At 42.1% G+C, this 25,066-nt stretch overlaps 1 protein-coding gene across 1 annotated transcript in view; it reads left to right on the top strand.

The window, feature by feature from the left end:
* The first annotated feature begins 1,632 nt into the window (after positions 1-1,632).
* MTPN (myotrophin) overlaps positions 1,633-25,066 on the top strand; it is a 119,723-nt gene continuing 96,289 nt past the window's right edge. Inside the window, exon 1 of the mRNA XM_075428815.1 lies at positions 1,633-1,979. Within this exon, the coding sequence (XP_075284930.1) occupies positions 1,908-1,979 (72 nt within the window). The 5' untranslated portion in view covers positions 1,633-1,907. The remainder of the gene's footprint in view (positions 1,980-25,066) is intronic.

The raw sequence follows: 25,066 nt of genomic DNA, 5'->3' as shown, positions 1-25,066 counted from the left end.
TCATCCCGTGGCCGGGCTGGGGGCTCCGCGGGTGCCGGGGTCGGTGCTTGCTGGGGGTTCAGGAGGAGCGGCTGTCTGGCAGTGGCCAGGCCTGACTCATCCAGCAGCCTGCGTGTCCCATAGGCAAAACGTGTGGTTCCAAAAAAAACAGATGCAACCGCCGAATGCCAACACATTAATTAATTGCTGCATACTTCCTTTTATAGAATCACAGAATCATAGAATGGTTTGGGTTGGAAGGGACCTTAAAGATCATCTGTTTCCAACTCCCCTGCCATGAGCAGGGACATCTTCCACCAGACCAGGGTGCTCAGAGCTCCATCCAACCTGGCCTTGAGCCCTGCCAGGGAGGGGGCAGCCACAGCTTCTTTGGGCAGCCTGTCCCAGTGCCTCACCACCCTCATGGGGAAGAATTTCTTCCTAATATCTAATCTAAATCTGCCCTCTTTTAGCTTAGAGCCGTTCCCCCTTGTCCTATCACTGTACACCCTTGTGAAAAGCCCCTCTCCATCCTTCCTGTCGGCCCCTTCAGGCACTGGCAGCTGCTCTAAGGTCACCCCGGAGCCTTCTCTTCTCCAGGCTGAGCAGCCCCAACTCCCTCAGCCTATCCTCGTAGGAGAGATGCTCCAGCCCTCAGATCATCTTCGTGGCCTCCTCTGGACCCACTCCAACACATCCATGTCCTTCTTATGGCGGGGGCCCCACAGCTGGATGCAGGATTCCAGGTGGGGTCTCACGAGAGCAGAGTAAAGGGGCAGAATCCCCTCCCTCGCCCTGCTGGCCACGCTTCTCGTGATGCAGCCCAGGACACGGTTGGCTTTCTGGGCTGCCAGCGCACATTGCCGGCTCACGTTGAGCTTCTCACCCACCAGTACCCCCAAGTCCTTCTCCTCAGGGCTGCTCTCGAGCCACTCTCCGCCCAGCCTGTACCTGTGTTTCAGATTGCCCCGACCCAGGTGCAGGACCTTGCACTTGGCCTTGTTGAACTTCATGCGGCTGACGCACGCCCACCTCTCCAGCCTGTCCAGGTCCCTGTGAACGGCATCCCTTCCCTCCAGCGTTGTGTCTCCCCGCCCGTGTTTTCGCAAGCGTCACGATAACAATTCACAGCGTGCTCAGCGCCTCGGGTTTTGCTGAACAGCTATTTAGACACCTCTCTGTTCCCACTCCTTCAGCGGGAACAGACCCTTCGGCAGGCCGCTCCTCCGCCGGCTGGCAGCCAGCGGCCCGCCGCCCACCCCACCCGCACCGCGCCGCAGCCTCCACGGCAGGGGTCCCGGGCACTGGGTGAGGTAAGCGTAGGGCTGAGTTTCGCAGGGCCCGCGGCAGCCGCAGCAGCCCGCCCGGCCGGCTGGCGGGGCCCGGCGCAGGCCGCGTCACCATGCCAACCCTCGGGGGGGGGGGGGGGAGGGGGGAATTGCCGCGGGAACTTAGAGCGCATGCGCCGCCGGCCCCCGCCCCACCCCCGCGATCTCTCCGGAAATAGTGGGACGCTTCTGGGTGTGCACATGCGCAAAGTGGCTTCGGCGGCAGCCTGCGAAGGGCGCATGCGCCCCGCGCACAACCATCCCCCCCCTCCCCCCCCGGCGTGGGCGTCTCGGTGGGGGTGGGCAGGGGACCGCGGGGGGCGGGGGAGGGGAGCTTGAATGGCAACCGGAAGCGGAAGCGCCGCGCGCAAGTAAACCGCTGTTCCCTGCAGCCGGGAGGGTTCTTCCGTGCTTCCCTCTGCTCGCGCGCCCGGCCGGGCCCCGACCGCCCTAACTGCCGCCGGCCCGCGGCCTCGCCCCGCCCGCCCGTCCGCCAGCCGGGGGAGGGGCTCCCGCCTTCCGCGCCGCCGCCCTCGCTGCCTGGAGGTGCCGCCGGCCCCTCGCCGCCTCGCCCGCCCGCGCCCCTGCTAGGCGGCCGCGATGTCGGACAAGGAGTTCATGTGGGCCCTCAAGAACGGGGACCTGGATGAGGTGAAGGACTACGTGGCCAAGGTAGGAGGCGGGGGGTGGGCTCCGAGCCCTCGGGCCCCTCCGCTCGGGGGTCGGCCTGGTGGGCCGCAGCCTGCCTGGGGCCGGGCTCTTTGGGAGCTTCCCGCGGCGGTGAGGGCCCAGGCGGTGGGGAGCGCTTCCCCTCCCCCTCCTCGCCGCCCTCTCGGTTCCTGGGCTTCCTCCTTTCCTCATCACCCGCCGCCCTGCTCCCCTCCTGCCCCCCCCCGGACTCCTCCTGAGCGCGGCTGAAGTTGTCACGGGTCAGTCCGTGAAACTTTCTGCACGGGCAGCCGGTACCCCGGTCCTGCCTCGCTGATCCTTTGTCTGTATGTGTCTGTGTGGCCTTGGTTTGGTTGTCCTTCCTCCGCGTGCCTCGGGGCTCATCCTTAATAAAGGTGATGCTAAGCTGCTGGGTGTGTCGGGGATTAATTCATTAACCTTCTGTGAAGCGTTTTGATACCTACAGGTATCAAAAGTATTGAGTGCTACAGGAACAGTAGATGGCTGTGTAGCGGGTGAAAAGTCTTCAGGTACGTGATAGTGTTTGAAGGCTGGGTTCTGTCCTCCTTTGCCTTCAGTTGTCAGTGAGGTTTGTGGGGAAAGTGCCTGTGCGTAAGGGCAAGATTCTGCTTCAGTGAATCCTTACTGTTCAGGAATATTGTCTAGAAACTGTTACATCAGAGCAGAGGTTTGCATGTGATTTAGTTGTAATTACTTAGATCTCTCAACAAGTCAATGATTGTCGTTGGGAGCTTGACATATGCTGACATGTCTTGCTGTGATGACAGAAGTTCCACCTACTCCACTTGTCAACTTTGGTTGAAGGTTACCCAAACTTGTAGCACCCTTGGCAAAAAGAAATGTAAGTACTTCCAGCTGCTTTAGGACAAAGTCCAGCAGCTTGGCTTGAATCGTCCTCTCTAACAGTTTCAGCTAAGCTGCTGGACTTTGCATCAAAGTGGCTGTGCACTCATGCGCTCTGCTCTGTAAAGTGCTAGAGGTAATTACTGGGAATAACATAATTATCCCACTTCAGCTGTTTGTGAATGGTCGTGTACCTATGTCTATGTAGTAATGTTGGGTACCACGCTGATGTGCTGTATTTCTTCTCAGCTTTGGGGGCCTCCAGAGCGTTTCAGCAGCAGATCTGAATTCGTGCTACCGCTTTTACAGGAGTTCCGTGTATGTTTAGAGAACTCGCTGCACACTGTGATTAATGGATCCTTGTGTCTGTATTGCTGAGGCACAAATTTTGGCAGTAACCATCTTGGGTCAGGTTATATCTATAAGATCACTGCAATACTAGTTACAAAGCTTTTTTTTATTTTCGCCCTTCTTGAGTGGCACTGCAACTCATGTAGCAAATGGATTTATGTGATCACTCTTCATCTGCTTCAGCGCAAAGACAAATACTTAGTTCCATCTGCTACTGAAAGACGCTTGAGCCAGCATGGAGGACGCTGTAGTAAAGAGGCTGAAGGGCATCATCTAACTGCACTGATGAGGTAGAAATCTTTAAAAGAGAGGTACTGTCTGTGGTTAGATGATTTAAAGTAAAAGAAGCCTACAATCCTTGATCAATCTTGCATTCTAGAACTGCTTCTAATGTAGAAGGTGAATAGACCATGGGAACTTTCTGCTTATTTGTGAGCTAATCCTGTTTCTTTTCACCACTTGCAAATATGCTTTTTATCATCAGCTGGTAAGCATCCTACTTGCCAGTAACACAAGAAGTCTAATGTTTTCTTTTCAGTCCGTTATGTTTGCTTGACAGATTGTGGACTGGTAAACTCTTAGCCTGGTTTACTGTGGAAGCAAAGCTTATAAACTCAAGTTTTGATTGACCCTCTTCCTTCCTAGTGGCTTGTTAATTTTTTGTGAACTTTTACAGGGGTGCAGGTCGATACTGGTGTGTTTTGTGAAACTAAATGTAGTAGAGGGAGGTACCTTCAGGGAAGAAAAGAGTAGAAGAGTGAGCTTATGTATTACTGCACAACAGGAAATGTGTGTTGAGGAGAGGCAAGAGAACCTATAAATCCTCTGACTGTAGGAGAAGCCTCAGTTGGAACTTCACATTCTTGGTTCCTAAAATATTGAAATGCGTGAATCATGCTTTGGTAGTTATAGTTCTGAGAAAAGTGTCTTTTCCATGCTGCATGTTCTCTTTTGACTGTCTTCCTTATCAGTTATAAGGCTTCTGCTTCCTGCTGTTTTCCTATTTTAAGTATGATTTAATGTTCAGGAATTTTACTTGTATAAACTTTGCAGTAGTAGAAATTTCCTCTCCCTGTAATGTAGGAGGCAGTCTTATATATATTGCAGTCTGCATCTTCATAAAATTCTTTCTTGTCTGTCTTCCTGAAACTTTTGATTTCCAGCTTCATTTGTTTTCTTTCTTGTTCTAGTCTTCTTTCTTCATTAGTTGATTGGAAACAGCACAGCTTTTAACTACAATCTTGCAGTTTTGCTGCCAATAGTAACTTAAAGGGTTTGACTCTGGGCCCTTTAATAGTATAAATGGGTGTCATTAGTGAGGTTACAAGAGTTGAACTCTGATAATCGGCCATGGCTTTTCTTCATTTGTGTATAATAAGCTGTGGATGTTTTGTCTTCAGCGTCATTAGTATGTCTTTTTTTAGTCTCAGATTTGATTAGTAGGTACCAAGAAGAAGGTAACTTAATGGCTCAGACTTGGATTCAAACAGCAGGTGAAAATTAGTGAAACTTAAGGTGAAAACCCTTCTTTTCAGTAACATGGTAGATTGTAGTAGAGAAAGTTTCTGCCTCTTCAGCAGCTCTTGGATGAAGAAAGAATACAGAGGCAGAAGGAAGAATCTCTTGTTTGCACTGTATGTATTTCTATGTAAAGAGATCTTCCATTGTCCTAAAGATAATTTCTTCACAAAGAATCTTTCACAGAAACAGTAGTTCTGAGGGGTGGCAATGAAACAGGCAAATACCAAATGATTCTGATTTGTTGCGTAGCAAAAGAGATCTTAGTGCTGCCAGTCTGTGCATTTGGAAGACATTGTGGGATTATGCTTCATAAAAATGTGGAAGATTGTTTGTATAGTTTGAAAAGTCCTGTAATGCTTCTTTCTTTTTTTGTAAGAAACATCTTATTGGTCTCTGTACTTCTCAACTAGTAAAGGTGTCAACTTTTTCTGGTAAACGTTAATTGAAATACTGTAGTTAGTGTGTTATGCTAGCAGTAAAGTATGGTGTCATCTATTTTTGTGGTGTGACTGGGTTAAGAAGTAGTTTTTACTGTTTACTTCTTGATGTCTTCCTTTTGAATATAGCCAGCATATGTTGGCTTCAGAGGTGTTTTTGCAGGGATTGAAGGAATTCTGCACTCCTCCCACATACATCCACTGAAATTTTTTAAATTCCACAAGAAAGCAGAAGCTTTCATGGGAACAGATGAATCAAACATGCACTTAAATGGGTGAGGAAGACCCACGCAGACTAGAGAAATTTCCTTCCCTCAAGGGAGGGAACAGAGGGTTAAAAAGTACTAGTTAGAAGAAGAGCAGGGTATATTTGACCTGCAGAACTGCTTAACGTGATTAGTGTTTGCTTTTTTCCTTTTCTTTATCCTCCTTCCCCAGTGGAATGAGATAAGCTGTACAATTGCTTAGAAAGACGTCTCTGTCAATGTGAACATGTAATGTTTCCAGTCAGCAGCAGATTTCTCAGACTAAGTATAATTCCTGTCACTAGGCACAAAGTTTTTGGCAAGATAAACTTGGATTTGTAAGAAAGAGGTTACAATGAATGTTTGTTCTAGAGTGATTTCATCTCCCATGCTGAACTGAGAATTCCTCGCTTTGTGAGCTGCTGTAATTCCCTACATGGTTGCTTCCTAAACATAGCACTGTTTACAGTTATGTTGGGTAAATCAACTAACTTAGTACTATAAGCAGACAGGACGGTCAGCCGAACTGGAAGCACCAGATTTTTCTTGCTGAGACAACTGGGAGGTTGAAGTGATGGTAGGCTATGAAACAAATGTTCTTAGAAAGCATGTATATGCTATGCTTGCCTAGTAGGCATTTCTGGTGTGCAGTCCTGTTTTTAAATAACAACCAACCAAAACAAACAAAACCAAATCCCTACAGGACCTTCAGTAACTCAGCTGGAAAACAGCAACCACCCATGCACCGTTCACAAAATTGTGATACTACAAAGAGTCTTACGGTTCTTTGGGATATAAGAATGTTTGAATATGTGTCTTGAAAAATGTGGAAAACTTGACTACTACAAAACTAGCTGGAGAGACTAAAACAACAACATGGTTTAGAAATATCTTTTTGAGGAAGTCTTTTTGAAGAAGAGGTAGCAGTCAGGGTATAGTGAATGTCTAAAGTGTTGTGAAAAAGAGACTTAAATGTCTGTGAGAAGAAATATTAGAATAGAGAAATACATAGCTTTTGACTTTTTTGGGGAAGTGGCCTGTGTTCTTTTGAGTGTATTGAAGTGACTTCTTCAGGAACAAACTAAATGAAAACGAATGCTTAAATGGTCATAATATATGGGTGGATTGTATATGGATACTTTGAAATTCACCTTGTCTCACTATGTTTAGTGCTGAAGTGCACTTCATTATTATGGCTACGTTGATACCCAGATTGTCTCTGGTTCAGAAACAGTTTTCTTGCTGTTAAGTGACAGGGAGTCTGAACGCGTGGCTGGGTTACAGTGCAGTGTAAGGATACCTCAGTAGTTTGTCCAGGAGCACATCAGGGCTAGCACTGACTTGAGAGCTGCTTAACTGAGTTTATCCTCTCCAGAGCCTCTTGAATATCTCTGTGTTGTAACTCCTCAGTGTTATGCCAGTCTTATACTATGTGGATTTTTCTTTATCTGGAGTATTCTGGGTCTTTTGTTATTTTCCTGTTGATTGCTGTCGAGTGTGCTGGAGTGGGATTGCTAAAGATACAGCTTTGTTTTACTGCTTAGTTCTACTTAAACTTGGTGTTCAATTTACATTTTGTGAATTTGAACATGATGAAGCTAAGCCTTTCTTTCATGAAACAGGACAGTTGCTTGCTACTGTAACCTGCTGTTAGCTGGTTCCATGTTCATGGCAGAGTTACTCCTAACTGAAATGCTGTGAATGTGCTAGGAGAAACTTGCAGAACAACACAGCATGGCAGCTGCTTTTTAGTAGTGGGTACAGTAAGATGTATGAGGTTGATGAAAGATGCATTTTCAGGATGGCTAATTTCCCCAGTCTGATCTGAAAGAGTCTGAGGACATGTGGCAAAGAATGACTCACAGAGATTACTGGTTTGTACATCAGTTCTTTAAATAATTTATAGGAACAGCATGGAGTAACAAACTTACCTGTAAACCTGGCATTGTGGTGGAATGTACGACTTGCTGACTGAATGAACATCCCAAAATTCTCACATCTGTCCCTTTTGTGAAGGTACAGATATAACTACTTCTGAAGCCATTTTCATCTGAAATGTAAATGGGGTGCATGATAAGACTGATCGCGAATCTGGAACTGTGAAATGTAGCAGTGTCTTTCTGAGATGTTGGTGTCAGGCCTACGATCGTTTTGTTCATTTAGTTGGCTTCTGTGCTCTGAAACTTTTGGTGGATTTAAGAGATTGCCTAAGTGTGTGACTCATGTTTGACTTTTATATGCTTAAATAAAAAAATAAGTACTTCCTTATTTGTTTCTGTTTGGGCTGTTCTTATAATGCTGACTTGTACTGTGTCTAATTGGTGTTTGCTGCAGAAAATAGAGAGAGGGTGATCAGAATTAGATTTTAATTTAACAGAATGAAATTTTTGTTGCTGAAGGTTTTACTGATGTATTCCAATCCATAAATTGAAAGTGAATTTTCTCTGCTGTTAATATATCCTGTTTTGTTTGAGTCTGTGGTCTTTAGCATATGCATTGCTAAGTATGAGAGTACAAAGTTAGGAATAGGTTATGAATAGCAAGCAGAGTGGTGTGAAGAAAAGATTTACTTCTAGTACCACTCCCTTTTTTCCCACCCTCCCTTATTCTAACTTCAGTTTTCCCTCTTGTTCAGTTTTATCTTTACTAAATCCTTGTTTTTCAAGCCTAGCTCTTGTCTTCCAATTCAGTTAGTTGATTCTGATTTCAGCAGGAGGACGTATGGAAGATGAGCTAAGCTTTCTAGAAGTCCAGTAGAACAGCTCTGCAGTGGTTTGTGTTCTGTCTCCGTTTGGAATAATACGTGGAAAGTTGTGTTAGTTGTGAAGGTTATGCATTGAATGTTGACTTGGGTGCCATGGACCTGGTGAGTCATGCAGGCCACAGAAGTAAAATTACTGAATGAACAGATCTTGCAGCAGTGTCAGAATGCATAAATAGGAAAACCCCTGGACAGGTCACAATAGGCCGAACAACTTGTATAGGTGTATTCTGAAGGAGCATGTGCTTACCTGTTAAGGTATCAGGGCTGGAAGGTCAAATATTGTACCAAAGTTTAAGCAGAGTATAGTGGACTTGGAAATGCAGGATTCTCAAGTCCAAGAATTTTTGAGACTGAAAGGTACTTTAAAGGTATAGATGAAGGGTCAGAAGAGAAAATTTAGGAAAGATGCAAAAAGCCAGGGATGTATAAAAATTGTATTGCTTAAGTCGCATATTGATTCTTTGATATGCATCCCCAGCTGAGTGTTCTTAGCAGGTTTTTTTACGGCTTTATGTTTATGCTTGTTGAAACTTCCGTCCAGACAGGAGTGTGAACAGAGTTACTCTTTTGTACTGACTTTGCACACTTGCAAAGTTGATGGCTTGTATTGAGTTAGTCTCAATTTTTCTTCCCCTCCTAGCAAAAGCTCTGCCTTGAATGTTGTATTTACCAGCCAATAGAATTCTGTGGAAAGAGGCAGTTGTCATTTGTGTAGCTGGATCTCCTATTACTAGGACAAAGGCATGAGCTGGAATTAATAAATGTCGCTAACTGACCAGTCTGTTGTAAGAAAAACAATTGTTATGTAAGTTGCAGCTTCAGCAGTTTTGAACAATTGGATGTTTTTCTGCTTTAGCTCGTTATGAGGAGAGGTAGCTACAAATTAGCACAGCTCATATTAGAGTTTGAAATTTTTGTTGGTTGCTGTGTATGCTATTGGCTCTTTTCTTTTTACTGCAAATAGATGCTAAAGCCTATGTTGATGGCAGCCGTCAATGACAAATTCTGCAGTCGCATGCCAGAGATGAGGAGGGAACCAATAGTTTCCTTTAAATATTTAAGGGAGTAGTATCTGTGGTGCTGTCACGCAGTGAAGATCTGTAACTCTGACTTGAAAAGCAATCAGTATTGATAAATCCTATTGAACAAGTTATAGTTCAAGTTCTTGTCTTAATTCCCAGCTTGACCTGAGTGTAGTTGTGTGTGCTTTGATTGTTTGGTAGTGGGTTTTTTGTTGTTTGTTTTTTTAACAAAGAAAAGGACAACAAGTAACTTGATTTTATCCTGAAAGCTGTTGCAATTGTGATGAGGGAGAGTAGGAAGGGAAAGAAACAGGGAGTTGTAAACTCATAATGCATATGCACATGGATATAGCTTTGAAGTAGCTTGGGAGACTTGGGGTTTGGCACTTTTTAGCGCTTTGCCTGTTTTTACAGCCTTTATTAATCTTTTGTATGCAATGTATTTCGGTAGTTCAGTACAGATACATAATATGCCAAGGGTTATTGCGTTTCTCCAAAGAAAGAATTTTTGTAACTTTCTTGCTGCAATGAGAATTAGACAATTGTCTAGATTTTTGTCCTGTATACATTGCTGCTTTCCTCACTGGTTGCAGGCCAAAAGGGAAACAGTGAAATCATTTTACTTAGCCTTCAGCTATACTTTGAAAACCAAATAGAGTAATTGCATACAGTGGCTAATAAGCTGAACAGACCAAAACATCACTAGGGAGGTGTTCTGTCATACTTCCAGCCAAAGTTCAAAGAATATTTTAAAGTGTATCTAATTATGGAGTCAATTTAAAAAACAGAAATGTGTGCTCAGTTTCTTACGAGCTAAGACCAAGTCTCGATAATTACTGTTGAATGACTGATACTTTCCTCCACCAAACTCCAGTAACTTCTGAACTTGCTTTTTAACACACTTGTGGCCTATAAATTAGTGATTAGCTTGAAGGAGGAAAGATGAGCTGGATGGCCATTTGAGACAAAAGATAGAAAGCTGTCCATAGAACAGTTACCATTGGCACATCTCTTCTAAACTGATTTGTTAGGGGTGCTGTGAATGCAAATACCGTGGGCACTGAATGTTTAAAAAGGATTTTTATGTTTGTTCAAAAAGGATTCCAATACTTGATTCAGGTAATACAATTGGAAGGAGAGGGTTTCTATGAAAAAGATGGGTCAGGAGAGTTCCTGTGAGGCGAGATCTGTGTTTCCATGCATGTCCTGTATAAAAAAAATTTGCAGGATCCTTTGTATTCAGGTGAGCGGTTTGGGAGAATCTTTATTTCTTGGAATGCTGGCTTCTCAGTAACTTCAGTAATAGTATTAACTCCTCCTTGGCTAAAGGGATGGATATTTGGAATACTTTAAAAAAACTTGAATTTAGCCTGCAACAAAGCATTAATTATCTGTTACTTAAATTTGTCTTGGAGATTGTAACTCAACAGTAAATACATTTAATTTCAAAGTATATTCCTTTAATTAGAGTATAACATGAAATACAGCCTTTAGTTCAGTTTTTGTGACAGGCTATTAGACTGTATTTACTAAAGCGTTTTCAGTAGTAATTCCTGGTGAAATCTGGAGAAAATAGCTTAACTTTTGTAGATGGATTATTTAAATTATAAATGTGCAGTATCAATATTGGTAAGTTTTAATGGAAGTATTACGGTGAAGCTGAGTACTCTAAATGTGTATAATTGGTTTACAGAGCCATTCTGTGGATGTTAGTGCATTTTTTTTTTTTCAGTATATACTGCTTAGAAAGCAGCATTTATTTTACGGATTTTAAAATTGCTTTTCTAATCACGTGTTTTACTTCCAGGTTTTGTTTTTGCGTGATTCCAATCATCAGCTGTTTCAGCATGTCACCATAAGTCTTTAAGGCACACAGCTTCTAGAACTCATGAATAGTGCTTTAGATATTTTATATCTTTTTATGCATTGCTGTGTAAAGAAAATGTAAACTCGATGTGCACAGGAAAATAGTGCCCCTTAATCTCATATGCAGACTTATTTAGAAACTAAGCTTCATTGCTCTGATTTTGACAGAACATTTGATCTTGCCTTGGACATATCGTTTCTTTAAATTCTAGAGAAGTCAGTTATGCTTATGATGCTATGCCCCAATTATAATATTTACCTTCAGTATTTTTTAAACTGTATCACTAATTTTTGGAAGATACGCTCATCTTCTTGTTTATCCTCTCGTATCTTCATGCTGGTGTACAACCTTAACTTTGAGAGATGAGAACTCATGTTTACTATTGTGTGTGTAGTTGTTCTTTTAATTATTGTTAGCTTTTAGATCATGTGTAGAATTCAGAATATCAAGCTGGCGTCATTGAAACTGAAACCCAATAACTGGCGCCTACTGTTCTCCTAGAAGGAAAACAGTCATTTCCTGTGCATTCTCTGGACAGCGTGTGCTGAGGATTTTAATACAGATGTTGATGTTGGGGCTCTTAAGAGTAACTGAAAAAGCTTTAATTCAGAGCTAGCAGCTAAGTGCAGATTGGTTGGTAATGGCTTTTATTGTGTGGTCAGCTGGTTAACTTCTGCAGCAATCATCTAGTGGTAGAAATAGCCTGAATCCTATTACTAAACCTTTAGATTGCTTTGTCTCTGAACTTAATATTTCATACAAACTTAGTGGCACCAGAGAAGTGAAGTGTGGTACGGTGTATTTTTTTGTGTCCAACCTCACTTTCAGAATGCTGTGCCTAGATGATCTGGCATGTTAAGCTAGGGTTTGTGTGAAACTACATAAGCAGGTGTTTTGTAGGAGGTTTTTCTGTTTTAATAATGTCATCTCTTGTCAGTCTGCTGACGGTATAGTACTGAATTACTGAGACCTCATCTGATTGCTGGTTTAAGTATGGTTGATGTCTGCTGTTTAGCAATCATCTGGCACCTATGTGGGCTGGAGTATTTTCTGCTTAGTACACGCTTAGAGTGGGTATCGTCCAAACCAGATCAAAATGCAGTAGTGTTAAAACATGGGGTCTGGCTAATCGCTTCTGGAGGAAGAGCCCCTTTAGACCAGCTCAGTGTTGCCTGTGAAAGTGGACACTGCACAGTGTTCAATGGATACAGCACTTAACATGTCCCTTTCGAGTCAATATTAGTTTTATATCAAGTTAAGTTATACAGTCATTAGATCTGTCTGTCATTTCTTAAGAATTAGTGGTTAAATGATTTTATTTTCACTTGTGCCTCCTGTTTCATGTCTGATAGACAAACTCTGGTGCTAGAAGCATTTTGACTTTAATTCCAAATTCTAACAATTCTTCTAAGCAGAGGTAGCTTAGAAAGTGTCTCATCATCAGCTGTTTCAGTTCATGATCTAGAATATTCGATGCGCTGACATTCATCAGTTGAAGTAGTACTCTGGACAGAGTGTCTCTTGTTGGAAGTAATACCTTTGTCTGCCACAGTTTATTCTGTCAGAATTAGTTGCTGCTGTTACTTTGAGCTGTTGCCTAATGAAGAGGCAAGCGCTTTTGGACAAAACTTAAATATGAATTCATAAGAAGTAAGAGAAGCTGCAAAACTGGTCCTTTCATTCCTGTTTCATCACTGGCTAATGCAAATAGTGGTTTCCACTATTTCGTACTCAGGTCTTAGACAGATTAAGGGTTGGTGGGGGGAGAGCAACTGTTTTCAATAATGTATGTATTTGACACATCTCTGAAGCTGGGATTGTAGTACAAGTTTCTAGAAGCAGTAGCTAGGAAATGGTTCATTATTATTGTTCTAAAGAACAACTTGTGTATCAGGTTGGTTTGTCTCAAAATGCTGATGCAACAACTGAAGCACAGATGGTTCAGTAGTTCAGTTTATTTAACAGTTGTTTCTGGAATCGTGTTCTTTTGACTGACACAAAGGACTTCAGATTGCATTTGATTATGGTGGATTAGCTGGGTGCTTGCTTACCACTAACAAATAAACCCTGAAAGTATGCTTGTTAAGTACCTTTTTGTTGGTTTAAACCAAAATAAGTGTAGGAGTGCTTATAAAAGCTTTTCAGAATACTTTAAATACCATATCAAGATGGGCAAAATCCAGCATCAGGTTCATAATTCATGCTCTTAGGTTCATAATTCATGTTCCTGTGTAGACCAGGTATTGGTGTTATCATTAGCAATTGAGGCTTCTATCAAAACAGAGCAGTTGCTCTCAGCCAAAGAAAACCCAAAGAACCTCTAGATCTTCTGAAATTCTCTAAGTGGAAAGTAGTTATCCCATACAATAAATCTAGGTCACTTGTTTCTGTTCGGTTGTCCGTAGACAACAGAGGTCCACTCAGGCTACAGCTGGAAAACTACTGGAGTGGTCAAAATTTGCTGAACCGCTGAGCAGCAGCGGCAATAGTCTCTCTGTGGCAGGCTGAATGAGACAAGGTTATGTTAATCTATTTAGTGGACTGAAGGTAAGTAATTTTTGAAAATACAGAGGATTTAAATGAAAATTTGGATCCTGCACAAAATTTTTGCAGTTGCCATGGGAAACTGCCTACTAGCAGTTAGAACGAGTTGATTTCTCAGCTTTGGTAGGAACTTACTGCTGGTTTTTAACTGAAGAGATCTGCTTCAAATTCACAAACAATTCGCAAGTTACAACACTTAATCTTTTTCCTTCCCTTTCTGCTCTTTGGACTTAACCCAGCCTTTGAGTTACAAGTTACTTCACAGTGTTCCACCGTTGCTCTTAGGTTGAATATTGACCAGGGGCAACAAAGTCATTTTTCTTGTGACTCAGAAGATGGAGACAAAAAACTTGAGACTCAGTAATCTTGCTGAGCACAATATATGGAAAACTGTTGCTTCTGCTTAGGCCTCCTGCATTGTCTGAGTAGTTTTTTTCAATGCATCAGGTTGAGTGGAAACATGGAATTTATCTTTTTCATCTGCTCTGCTCAGTTCTTAGTTCTGCAGTCTCTGAGGCATCACACGTCAAGAGTTTTTTTTTGTTCTTACAGGAAGAAAAAAAATGTACAAAAGTTTAAATAATATGCTGCACTGACTTGTGTTACAAGCTGGTCATTGGAATTCTTTTTTCTAATTAATAAAAATGGACAGGAATGTGAAAATGGCATGTTAGTCTAGGGTTATGATGAAATACCCAGAAACTTTCAAAGATGGTTTCTTTTTCGAAAGTACTAGACTAGAGGTTCAGTTATCTTCAGGTCTGTATGAAGCCAGCTGATGTGAGGTGTGTCTACTGTAGCAATTTACAACTGAAGCAGTTTCGGTAATGGATGCAGATATTTAAACTCTGCTCTACTCAGAGGAAACACTTCAGGCTAGTGCTCCATTTCAGTTACCATGACAAAATTTCTAGAGAAAGTTGCGTAGCCAGCTCTGAAGAAGAGGTTAATGTATTGTCCCAGCTACTCAAAGGTGTTTTGCCTAGTGTTAATTTTAACACTTGAAAACTAAAAGTAAGGTTTGTTTTTTTCTTTAGGAAAAGCCCTTAGGCCTGAATTACTGAGTTCATTTTAAGCGTATTTCTATCAGTAATCTGCAAGGTCCTGTGAAAGTGCCAGTGTGGATTTTGGTTGGCTATGTTTGTATTTTCAGTTTATGTTTTGGCAGGAATGAAAACTACTGCTTCAATGTCAACGCTGTTTTTTAGACCCTGTGATTATTTTTGGAGGGGGGGGAACTCAGTTGAACCACAACACCACTTGAAAAGACTGGAATGTTGTGGGATCGTTGAACTGAAGGCCTAAAGTGCAGACTGGGTGAATACTTTTATATAGTGAGCTCTGTTGTTAAGAACTAGTGTGCTATAATGCTGTCAGATTCTTTGACATATTTCACAGAAATACATATATTGCAACGAAAGACACCTACAAATCCGACTGAGTTAAGGTTAGCATGTGAATCAGCTCTTTGGCAGTCATCAGGTGAGAACTAGGGTTACAGAAAGCAATATGCATGGAACCATTCCACAGGCAGACTGAGGAGGATAAAAGTGCTGTCCATCAGGTCATATGAGGAATCTGGGCGCTCTGCACATGAGCCCAAGGTATGTTTTGATAGTGAGAAAATTTCAATAGTAAAAAAATTGCAGTAGTAGCACTTGAATTTTCGGTGGTAAACCTCAGCTTAGTTTTTTTGTGCTGGTAAAAGTAAAAAATAAGAGCTTTTTTGTGTTTGAACTGTTAGTGTTCAATATTAGTTTTTGTTGAGTCTCTAAAGAAAATTGAAAACAAGGGTATTTGAGGCTCAGATTCTGTGCTTAAGCAACTGATGGGTAGAAGAAGAATTGAGGGGAGGTGAGCTATGAATTTCTGTTTCTATGATAGAAGATCAGATTGCCACTCCAAGATCAGGAGCCACTCCTCCCCAGGCCTGTAGCATTGTGTGAGGTTGTTGTGACCAAAGTGTCGAGTTGAGGGAGTGCTTTTTATGGCTGTTATTTGGATATTCAACTTGTCCCTGGTCACATATTTTGAGGAATCTGTAATCAATACCCAGAGTTACACAGAAGGTGAAAGCAAAATGGTCCACAAATGTGCAGGGGTGGAGGTATGACAGCCAAAGTTTAGTTGAAGTTGAAACTAGCAAGGAATCTGAAGGGCAGTAGAAGGGGCTAGTGCACTGACACTGAAGGGAAGGCAAAGGAAGATCTGGACCTACTGCTTTATGGAGAAGGGGACCTAGTGATTTAATATGTAAAAGCTTTTTTGCCTCTGTTCTATTGGTAAGGCTTTCCAGGTCCTTTCACCTATTAAGTGAGTCTTTGGTAATGAAGCACTATCTGCAGTAGAGGAAGGTGGAGTTAGGGAATTCCTTAAGCAGGCTGGATGTACATCAGTCCATGGGATCAGATGGGATGCATCTGAGGGTGTTGCAGAACCTATCTGATGTCTTTGTGAGGCTGTTCTGTCATCTTTGAAAGGCCATAGTGATTGAGGGAATGTTCATGATGAATCTAGAAAGCAAACGTCACCTTTGTATTCAAGCATGGTAAGGAGGATGTGGGGAACTGTAGGTAGGTCAGCTTAGCCTCAGTCTCTGGGAAGGCTGTAGAGCAAATCCTCCTCCTCCTAGAACCTGTTTGACAAGACCTTTACTGTAAGACTACAGTGAGAGACCACGGCGAAATTTGCGGTATATATGGACTGGGTAATTGGACTAAGTTTGATGGAAATTTGTCTGGGCTGTTAAACTCAAAGGGTTGTGATCTGCAGTGTGACTTCTAAGTGGTGCCTGGTTACCAGCGGCATCCATCGGGGCTGGTATTGGTAGTATTGCTTAACATCTTTACTGGTGACCTAAACAATGGGGTGTCTTTACCAGTCAGGACAATCGGATAGAAAGAAGTAAACCCATGCACCTGTATCAAGCTGGGGACTGACTGACTAGGTAGGCGCTATGCAGAGAAGGACTTCAGGGTCCTGGTGGACACCAAGCTGCAGATGAGTCTGCAGTGTGCCCTTGCGTTATTCAACACCAGCAGCATGCTGGGCTGTATTAGCAAGAAAACAGCCAGCAGGCTGAAAGACATTTTTCCCTTCTTACCACTTCTGAGGCTGCATATGAGTACTGTGCCTAGCTCTAGGCTTCCTACTGCAAGAAGAGCATTGACATACTGGAACATGTTCAGAGTTGAGTTTGGGGGGCCATCAGGATTGATGAGGACATACGAGGAGGTGCTGTTAGAATTGTGGTGGTTTGTTTTTTGGGGTTTTGTGAGGTTTTTGCTTGGGGAAGATAAAGGGAATATTTTATTGTCTTTCTGTACCAAGGGCAGGATATAGAGAAGGTTGCTTAGTTGTGCAGTGAAGGTGTAAGAGTCAACAGTTCCAGCTGGAGTCTAACACATTCCAGTTAGATAAGAGAGAAATATTTTGTGGTGAGGATTATCAAGCCCTGGGAAGGTCTGCCTAGAGAATTTGTGGAATCCTCCATCCTCAGAGGTGTGTGAAACTCAGCTGGGCAATGTCCTGAGCAGCCTGATCTGATTGGACCTCCTTCCAGCAGATGTTGGACTAGATAACCTCCAGAGTTCCCTTTCAGACTTAAATAGTCTGTGATTCCATGAGTCAGTACGCTTACAAGCTTGTAGAATTAAACTGTCCTTATATTTTTAGATTATTAGTCAGGTCTCAGGAAGCATGGTATTTGAGTTCCCTCTCATTACCGCCAAGGTTTGACCCATGGGTTAGTTTAGCATCATCTTATGTTTTTACTGTTACAGCGAGCAGTATAAGGGCAGAAGCTTTTGTTTAACTTAAGTTATTCTTCAGCTCACAATGATTTTAGAAATTGTAGAATAATTGACCTAGAAGAATAAATGTGTGTAGAAAATAGCGTTTTTTTAGTTGTTTCTGCTGTATTTTTAAGGATTCTCAATCAAGGAGTTTAGATCTGCAGTACTAGAGGGGTAACTTTTGGATTAGGTGAGCCACAGAACTGATATGTGGCAGCAGTAAACACTTGAGAAGTCTGAACGTACAACTGGAACTAGCACAGGCAAAGCAGTGAACTTTGGCTTAAATAATTTAAACACAGCCATTTTGAGAACACAAGTAGAATGACAAAGATAGCTAAATATATTTTTATCTTCAGAATACTTGAATGTTGAGCAGTTTTTGTTTTTCTTAGGTCTTTCTAGAGATGGATGAATCTGGAAAAAGTTATATTGGAGAATGATCGAAGGGGTGTGGGCTGACTCAAACTTTGAGAAAAGGGAGGAGAGTGTTAGGGGAATATTAATACACATTAGTTCCTCCAGACCCCCCACATCCCCTTTGTGGAAGTGCAACATTGTCACCTGAACCCTGCTGGAGTATATGGCTAACAATTTTTTTTCAAAATGAGGTTTGTCCAAGCTTGCTCTCCTTTTAGCAGACTGAGGAATACATTGCTCTTTAGTGACTTCAAAGCTCAGGTTATCTATGTTCCACTTAAAAATATAAAACTTATGCTTTCAGGCAATGAGTTAGGTGTAAAAACTAAAAATGAGTTAGGTTGGAAGAAAATATTTCATTCGGTGGATACTAATATAGTTTCTATTACGGCAAAATACGTCTTCAGTTTGTATCCAGCAGCATAAATTACAGTTTCCTTCTGCCAATTTCATTTTACAATGTTAAAATTAAATGGGGACAACTGACCATGGTATTTTCAGAGGGGGATCTCTGGATTCAGAATTTCACAATATAAGAAAGATTTTACATTACAGTTACACCTCCATCATTGTTACTGGGTCTATCCAAGCTTACCTAGCTGCTGTTATTGGTTTGCGTGGCAAGGTTTTGGTAGCGGGTGGGCTATAGGGGTGCCTTCTGTGAGAAGCTGCTCGAAGCTTCCCCCATGTCTGACAGAGCCAGTGCCAGCCAGCTCTAAGACGGACCCGCCTCTGGCCAAGGCCAAGGCCATCAGCGACGGTGGTAGCACCTTTGGGATAACAGATTTAAGAAGGGGAAGAAAAAGCTGCGGTGAAATGGCAGCTGAGAGAGGAGTGAGACTGTGTGAGAGAAACAATCCTGCAGGCACCAAGGTCAGTGAAGAAGGAGGGGGAGGAGGTGCTCGAGATGCCAGAGCGGAGAGTCTTCCCTGGCAACTTGTGATGAAGACCATGGTGAGGCAGCCCGTGGAAGTCCACAGTGGATCAGATCTCCACCTGTAGCCCATGGAAGGGACCCAGTGCTGGAGCAGGTGGATGCCTGAAGGAAGCTGTGACCCTGTGGGGGGCCCTGTGCTGGAGCAGGCTCCTGCCAGGACCTGTGGACCCATGGAAAGAGGAGCACATGCTGGAGCAGGTTTGCTGGCAGGGCTTGTGACCCCGTCGGGGACCCACACTGGGACAGCCTGTTCCTGAAGGACTGCAGCCCGTGGGAAGAACTCAGGTTGGAGAAGTTTGTGGAGAACTGTCTCCCATGAGAGGGACCTCACGCTGGAGCAGGGGCAGAGTATAAGGAATCCTCCCCCTGAGTAGGGAGGAGTGGCAGAGACAATGAGTGATGAACTGACCGTAACCCCCATTCCCCATCCCCCTGTGCTGCTCGGGGGGGAGGAGGTAGAGAAATGGGAGTGAAGTTGAGCCTGGGAAATAGGGAGGGGTGGGGAGAAGGTGTTTTAAGACCTAGTTTTATTTCTCACTATCCTACTCTGACTTGATTGGTGATAAATTAAACTCTCTTTTCTCCCCAAGTCCAGTCTGTTTTGTCCGTGACGGTAATTGGTGAGTGATCTCTCCCTGTCCTTGTCTCGACCCTCAAGCCTTTCGTTGTATTTCCTCTCCCCTGTCCAACTGAGGAGGGGGTGATAGAGTGGTTTTGGTGGGCACCTGTCATTTATCCAGGCCAAACCAAAACACTATCTACTAGGAATTTTTTTTTTTGAGACACCTCATGAAGATGAACATAGAAAGCAGATGCTACACTGAATTTCACCTGTTTGTTTTCAAATGTTTCTTCTGGCATAAAATCCCAAGAGGATTTTTTTTTTGTTAAACCATGAACTTTAAAGTGAAGAATGTTGCAAACATTGCATAGAGGAATATTACACATTATCCTTCTGATATAAAGGCCATGCACTGTAATGTGACACAGAAACAAAAAGGTAGATACCTAAATTTTACTTTTCTCTTTCATCCTCATGTATTTACCTTTAGTTCCTACACCTGAGGAACATTAATGCTCAAAACCTGAGACACTCCTGCTTTCAGGAGTTGAATTCTTAACATCTTTTGCTATAGATCTGTACAAGGAGATTGGTTGGAAATAGTTCTGATTAACTATCTAATTCTCTTTGTTGAATATTTAAAAACAAATACTCTAATATCTAATAGTCTATAAGAATGTCCATCCTTTGTATGAGAAGAGATGCAAGTAATGCAACGCTGTAAAGCAAGTTCATCTTTCTCCAGAATACTGGAGATGGGAATTACCCAGTAGTGAGTGTAGCTCTTGTAGGATGCTTCCCTGCACTCTAAGGACGTCTGACCGCATGGAATCTGGTTTCCTTCATTAAAACTGGAATGAAAGGAGTGTGTGAAATAGGGAGATGAAGTTATTTCTGCATGATGGGATAAGTACAGATGGGGATGCGGAGTTGTTTCTAAATCTGAAAGAGCATTTTAATGCCACCAGTATTACAGATACTGCTCTACTAATACAGTCAACCTATGCAGTAGCATTTAATGAGGCCACAGTTTTCAGTTTTTATTTCTGTGGTAGAACTGCAGTGTAAATCCTACCTACTTATTTCTGATATGTTCAGCTGCCAAGTGGTGAATCAGATGGAGGAACAGATTCAGCTGGAAAGAAGAAAATGATGAAGTTAACTGTCAGACTGATTAGTTCCCTCATTGAATTAATCATTCAGCCACTAATTCCGATGCAGGGGTGGGAAGGACCAAACTGTGACTAGGAGCAGTGATACTGTAACTGCTACACAGAAGAAAATTGGTGCTAAACTGGTGGGTGAGCTGTGACTTTAACAGCATAGTAGTAATGTTGTAGAGCAACCCTACTGACAAACCACAGTGCCCAAGTGAATAGCTGGTTCAGTTTTGGTTTCAGTTGGCCTGCCACTGCAAAGTAACTCTGTGATTGAAGCACGTAAAATATACTGTAGGGATACTAGAGTGGCATGAGATCAGTTTAGTATAGCTCATTTGGCTTTAAGTGTTGATGCTTCTAAAACTGGTGGGACCTAGGAAAGGAGGAAGTTAGTAGGTAAAGCTAGACCAAGGGAGGCATGGAGTACAGTCTATGTAATTAAGCCTGCAAAAAAGGCAGGGGCTGTTCAAGGACAGTGTCAGTTTGGTGTGGTTAAACAATCTGCCTGGGAAATGATGAGCTTTAGACTCATTTATGACTAATTCAGCATTTTCAATGAGCTGATGTAATAATGTGCATTGGGGACAAAATCAGTGAAACCTGTTTCATTCTCTTAACTAGGGCTGCAAAAGAATAAGGAATTAAATTTGGCAGAACTTATTCAAGGCAGCTGTTAAGGTGCAGATCATTCCAGATTACTCTGAGGCATCCAGCAGGTGTGACAGGAGGGCAGCTTGGCTGTCAGGGAACTCCTCTCTGAGCTCAGATATGAAGAGGGGGTGGCATGAAAAGTGGAATTGGGTGTGGGTGCCCAAGGTGAATGTAGGTGCTTTTCCAGGTTATGCAGGAATGGAACTGAAAGAAGCCAAAGCTTGACTGGAGTTAAAACTGCAAAAGGACGTGAGAACGATCAGGGGTTTTGTGTAGGTACACTGGCAAGAAAAGGCAAAGCAAGAAAAGTGTGTGTGATAGAGGGTGGTGGAAGAATAAAGTTCAAGAGTAACTGTTTTTGACAGTACTCACTGAAGAAATTAGTTAAACAGATCATTTTATGGATTGAATTGCTCCACTACAGAAGGTGGGTGATAGCTGCATTCAGAGGGCAGTATAGTGAACTCTACTATTAGTTATTTTAAAACTAGAGAAAGTTCTTGAAAATATTGACAACTGAGCTTCAAGTTTTTATTTTTCTGTCCTTCAGTGAAAACTTGATAGCCATTCTTTCAGCTGAAGCTGATACTTAAAGTCCTGCTAATTGAGTATCCATGTGTGTGGGTTACCTAAGTAGGACATAAGATCAATGTGTTGTAAAAATCTTCTTTCGTGCTGTCTTGTTTAGTAGTTTGAGATTGACAGAGAGGCTTTTATATACCTGTTATCAGATTTTAATAGAGGGGATTAAAGTAGATACCTGCTAGCTGCTGGTTCTGTTCCATGTGTTGAACTGTTTTTAATTTTATTGGATAGCTGGTGCTGTAGGTCTTTGATCTGCAAAGAACGTTGTTACTGATGTGGTTTATACCAGACTTAGCCTTAAATGTCTGACTAAGTAAACTCAATGTATTCTGGAAGGTCATTAAAGAGGTGAATCGTGTCTTTCCTTTTGCGAGGGCAAATTCTTTTCTGAGGATTTGCACAATTGTTAGTGAATTTGTAGGTTCACTCTCGAAAGTGAAAATAAGTAATCATCCTCTTTCAGGAGACATGTGGCCTTTGACTGAAGATATATTTTGTATTGAAGTTGATGATTCTTTGATTCTGACTTGATTATGTCTCCTTCAAAGTACGCTCATAACTATTAACCTTTTTGCTGCTCTGTTAGACTCTAGAAGATGACAAAAGTATATAAAACTTCCTGGGAGAATTGTTCAGTCACTTCTTGTCTAATATGCAGAAGATTTGTTTCCTGTGGGCATAAAGGAAAAATCTTGCTGCTCTTTGGCAATTCATGTGGGTTCTGACAGTGTGCGATGCAGAGTATGGTCTTGTTCAAAGCAAGCCTTTAGCAGCTATTTAGTATGGTCTTAGTTTCAGCCTACCGAAATATTGGTTACTTTGCTGTCTCAGAGGTCAGTATTGAGAATCGTCACCTGATAAGATTGCTGATACCCAAGTTCATAACGTTCAGTTATGTCTTTGGCCAGTTTTAGAAAACTTGACATAAAGAGAACTCTTTTCTTTTAATCTTTGCTTCCTGTACTGTTTCTTGCCTCAGTCTGTTACAGGGCTTGAGAGACCACTTCGTCTCATTCTGTTGAAATTATTAACCACACCTTCACCAGAGCTGCCTTATTTGTTTATTTGTGAGAGGAGGTTCAAATCTTGACCTTATGCTTAGATTTTCCTGTATTGTATGAAGATGTGAATTGATGTTTCGAGCTTGTTGCTATAGCTACAATATAGAATTTCTTTCCTAATGTGAATTCTTGAATTCTCTAGTAGTCCACTTTTTAGATGTCACAGTATAGAGAAAATGTGTTTCCTATACAAAATGTGATCTGTCTTGGCTGTCCAGTCTGTCAAAACTGAGAACCCAACTGCCCATGTAAGTCAGCATCTGTCCCTGGCTTAGCTGAACAGAATACTTAAAAGTGGAAGAGCAAGGGAATCCAAGTTGGAGTGCTCATTCAGTGAAGACAAAAATCGACACCCGCAGGATTGTATATCCTAAACTTAAAAGAGAACAGCAGCTTGTTTAGATAATCTTTGACAACCTTATCTATGGTGTTAGATGTGTTTCACATCACTGTCTAACCAAGTAAAAGGCTTGTTGTTGCAGCTGTGGTAACTACTGTCTCTGGCACCAGTGTGTTACCAGTTTGGATTGTGAGGCTTCAAGCAGTTTTCTGACTTTCGCTTTTTATAGGTGATTTTATATGCAACTTGTATCTTGGAGACTTAAGTGTATAAATGGCAGCTGTTGTAGATAATGTTTGAAACTTTATACCTTTAATTGAAGTTCTATTAGAAGTCTGTATTTCCATGCCTAAAGGCACTTTCTCTTGCAAAAGTGTAGCTGTAAGGGTATTGTAAGTTTTATAACAGCTCACCTTTAATCTGAATATTTTGTGTGCAGGTTTAAGGTTTGGAGGTTTATTATTTGACCAGTAAAATGTCCACTGAAACTGCTTAGTCTTCCAGCATGAAACTCTCTCTGAAAAAGAACTTATAGTTTCCTAGATAGAGCTATAGACCAGTGTTCTCCAAACCTTTTTGATCATGCACCCCCATCAGTAAAAAAAAATTAAGCATGCACCACCAATATCTGTATATTTTACAGAGGCTTTTCACACCCATGAAACAACTGGATATTTGACTTTGTTTATTGCAGAACCTAGCAGTACTTGCTTTTATTTGTAAATTACCAGATAACTTTGTTTTGTTAATTGGGGCTAAAATGTTCTGATGTTTGACTTTGAATGCTGTTGATATATTTTCTCAGTGCCAGTATTCAAATCCACATAGTCTGTGTTTGGGACATCTTTGTTTGCAGACTTTTTTCTAGGTACTCCCCTATAAACAAACTTTCATCACCTTTAAGGGAAACTTGGAGAACTTGGTGTTTGGTTGGGTTTGGTTTTTTTTTGCTTCCAAAAGTTTATTGTGTAGCAGAAATTTATTCCACAGCCAGCTTAGGAGAGAACAGAAAAAAAAAAAAATCTTAGTGTAAGCCAATGAGCTAAATAATATTTATAAGCTTAAGGAAGGGGAGCTTTGTTGGTCTGTCTCAATCTTAAGATATGATGATTTAAAATTCCTTTTTGAATGTGAACTTTGTGGCTTTAGCGTGTGCTGTCCCAGGAGTGAGCTAGCTTGTCCTTCTCCCTTACCCCCTTATTTACCATGTCTTAGCGTGTGTCAGACAGTACAGGAATCCTTAGAGCTTGTTTTGGGGTAGTGATTGTGTGGCTCTTAAATGACTGGGTTTCTAAACTTACGCATCCTAATCCTTACATATCTGCAAACATCGTGTGTAATTTAAATGCCAGTTGGTTTTGAATTTCTGGGAAGTGGCAAGATGTGAACAAGACTATGGGTAGAGCTTACTTCCTAGATAAGGTAGGTACACACTGCTTCCTTAGGCGCTTTTCAGACCAGTCTGGCTGTTTGTATGCTGTCAGTGTACTGTGATCTGGATGATTTTTTTTTATTGGAACACAGGTGTTAACATATCCTCACCAACGTTTTGCACTGAAATTCAGCAATGGAAAAGCGAAGGTACATCACAATACTGTTTACCAGTAAAGTTGTCGTAGGTAAAAAGTTAGGCCTTCAGTCATACTGGAATTTTATGTGTTAAACTGTTGTAGTTAAAGTGTTGATAGTCCACTTAGCTAAAGCTGTAACGGGCTTTGTTTAGAAGTACAATTTGTTACTGTTCTGAAAATCATAGATAAAAGTAAAGCTATCTTTTTTTCCTGATGTCTAGCATGCTTCAGAAGCCGTAGTCATACTTCAGTCTCAGTAACAGCAGCTGCAGAGGTGTGTTTTATTCTGCTGCTGGGTGCTACTTCATGCTCCTTTGAAGCCAGAACCTTCAATAGCGTGAGAACCAGTTCCTGACCTCTGAGATGACAGAGGTTAAACACTGTTGTGTTGCTT

This window comes from Opisthocomus hoazin, chromosome 8, assembly GCF_030867145.1.
Source record: "Opisthocomus hoazin isolate bOpiHoa1 chromosome 8, bOpiHoa1.hap1, whole genome shotgun sequence".
NCBI classification, from domain to species: domain Eukaryota; kingdom Metazoa; phylum Chordata; class Aves; order Opisthocomiformes; family Opisthocomidae; genus Opisthocomus; species Opisthocomus hoazin.
Note: the sequence above shows the minus strand (reverse complement) of the source record. Positions and strands in the feature narration are given on the sequence as shown.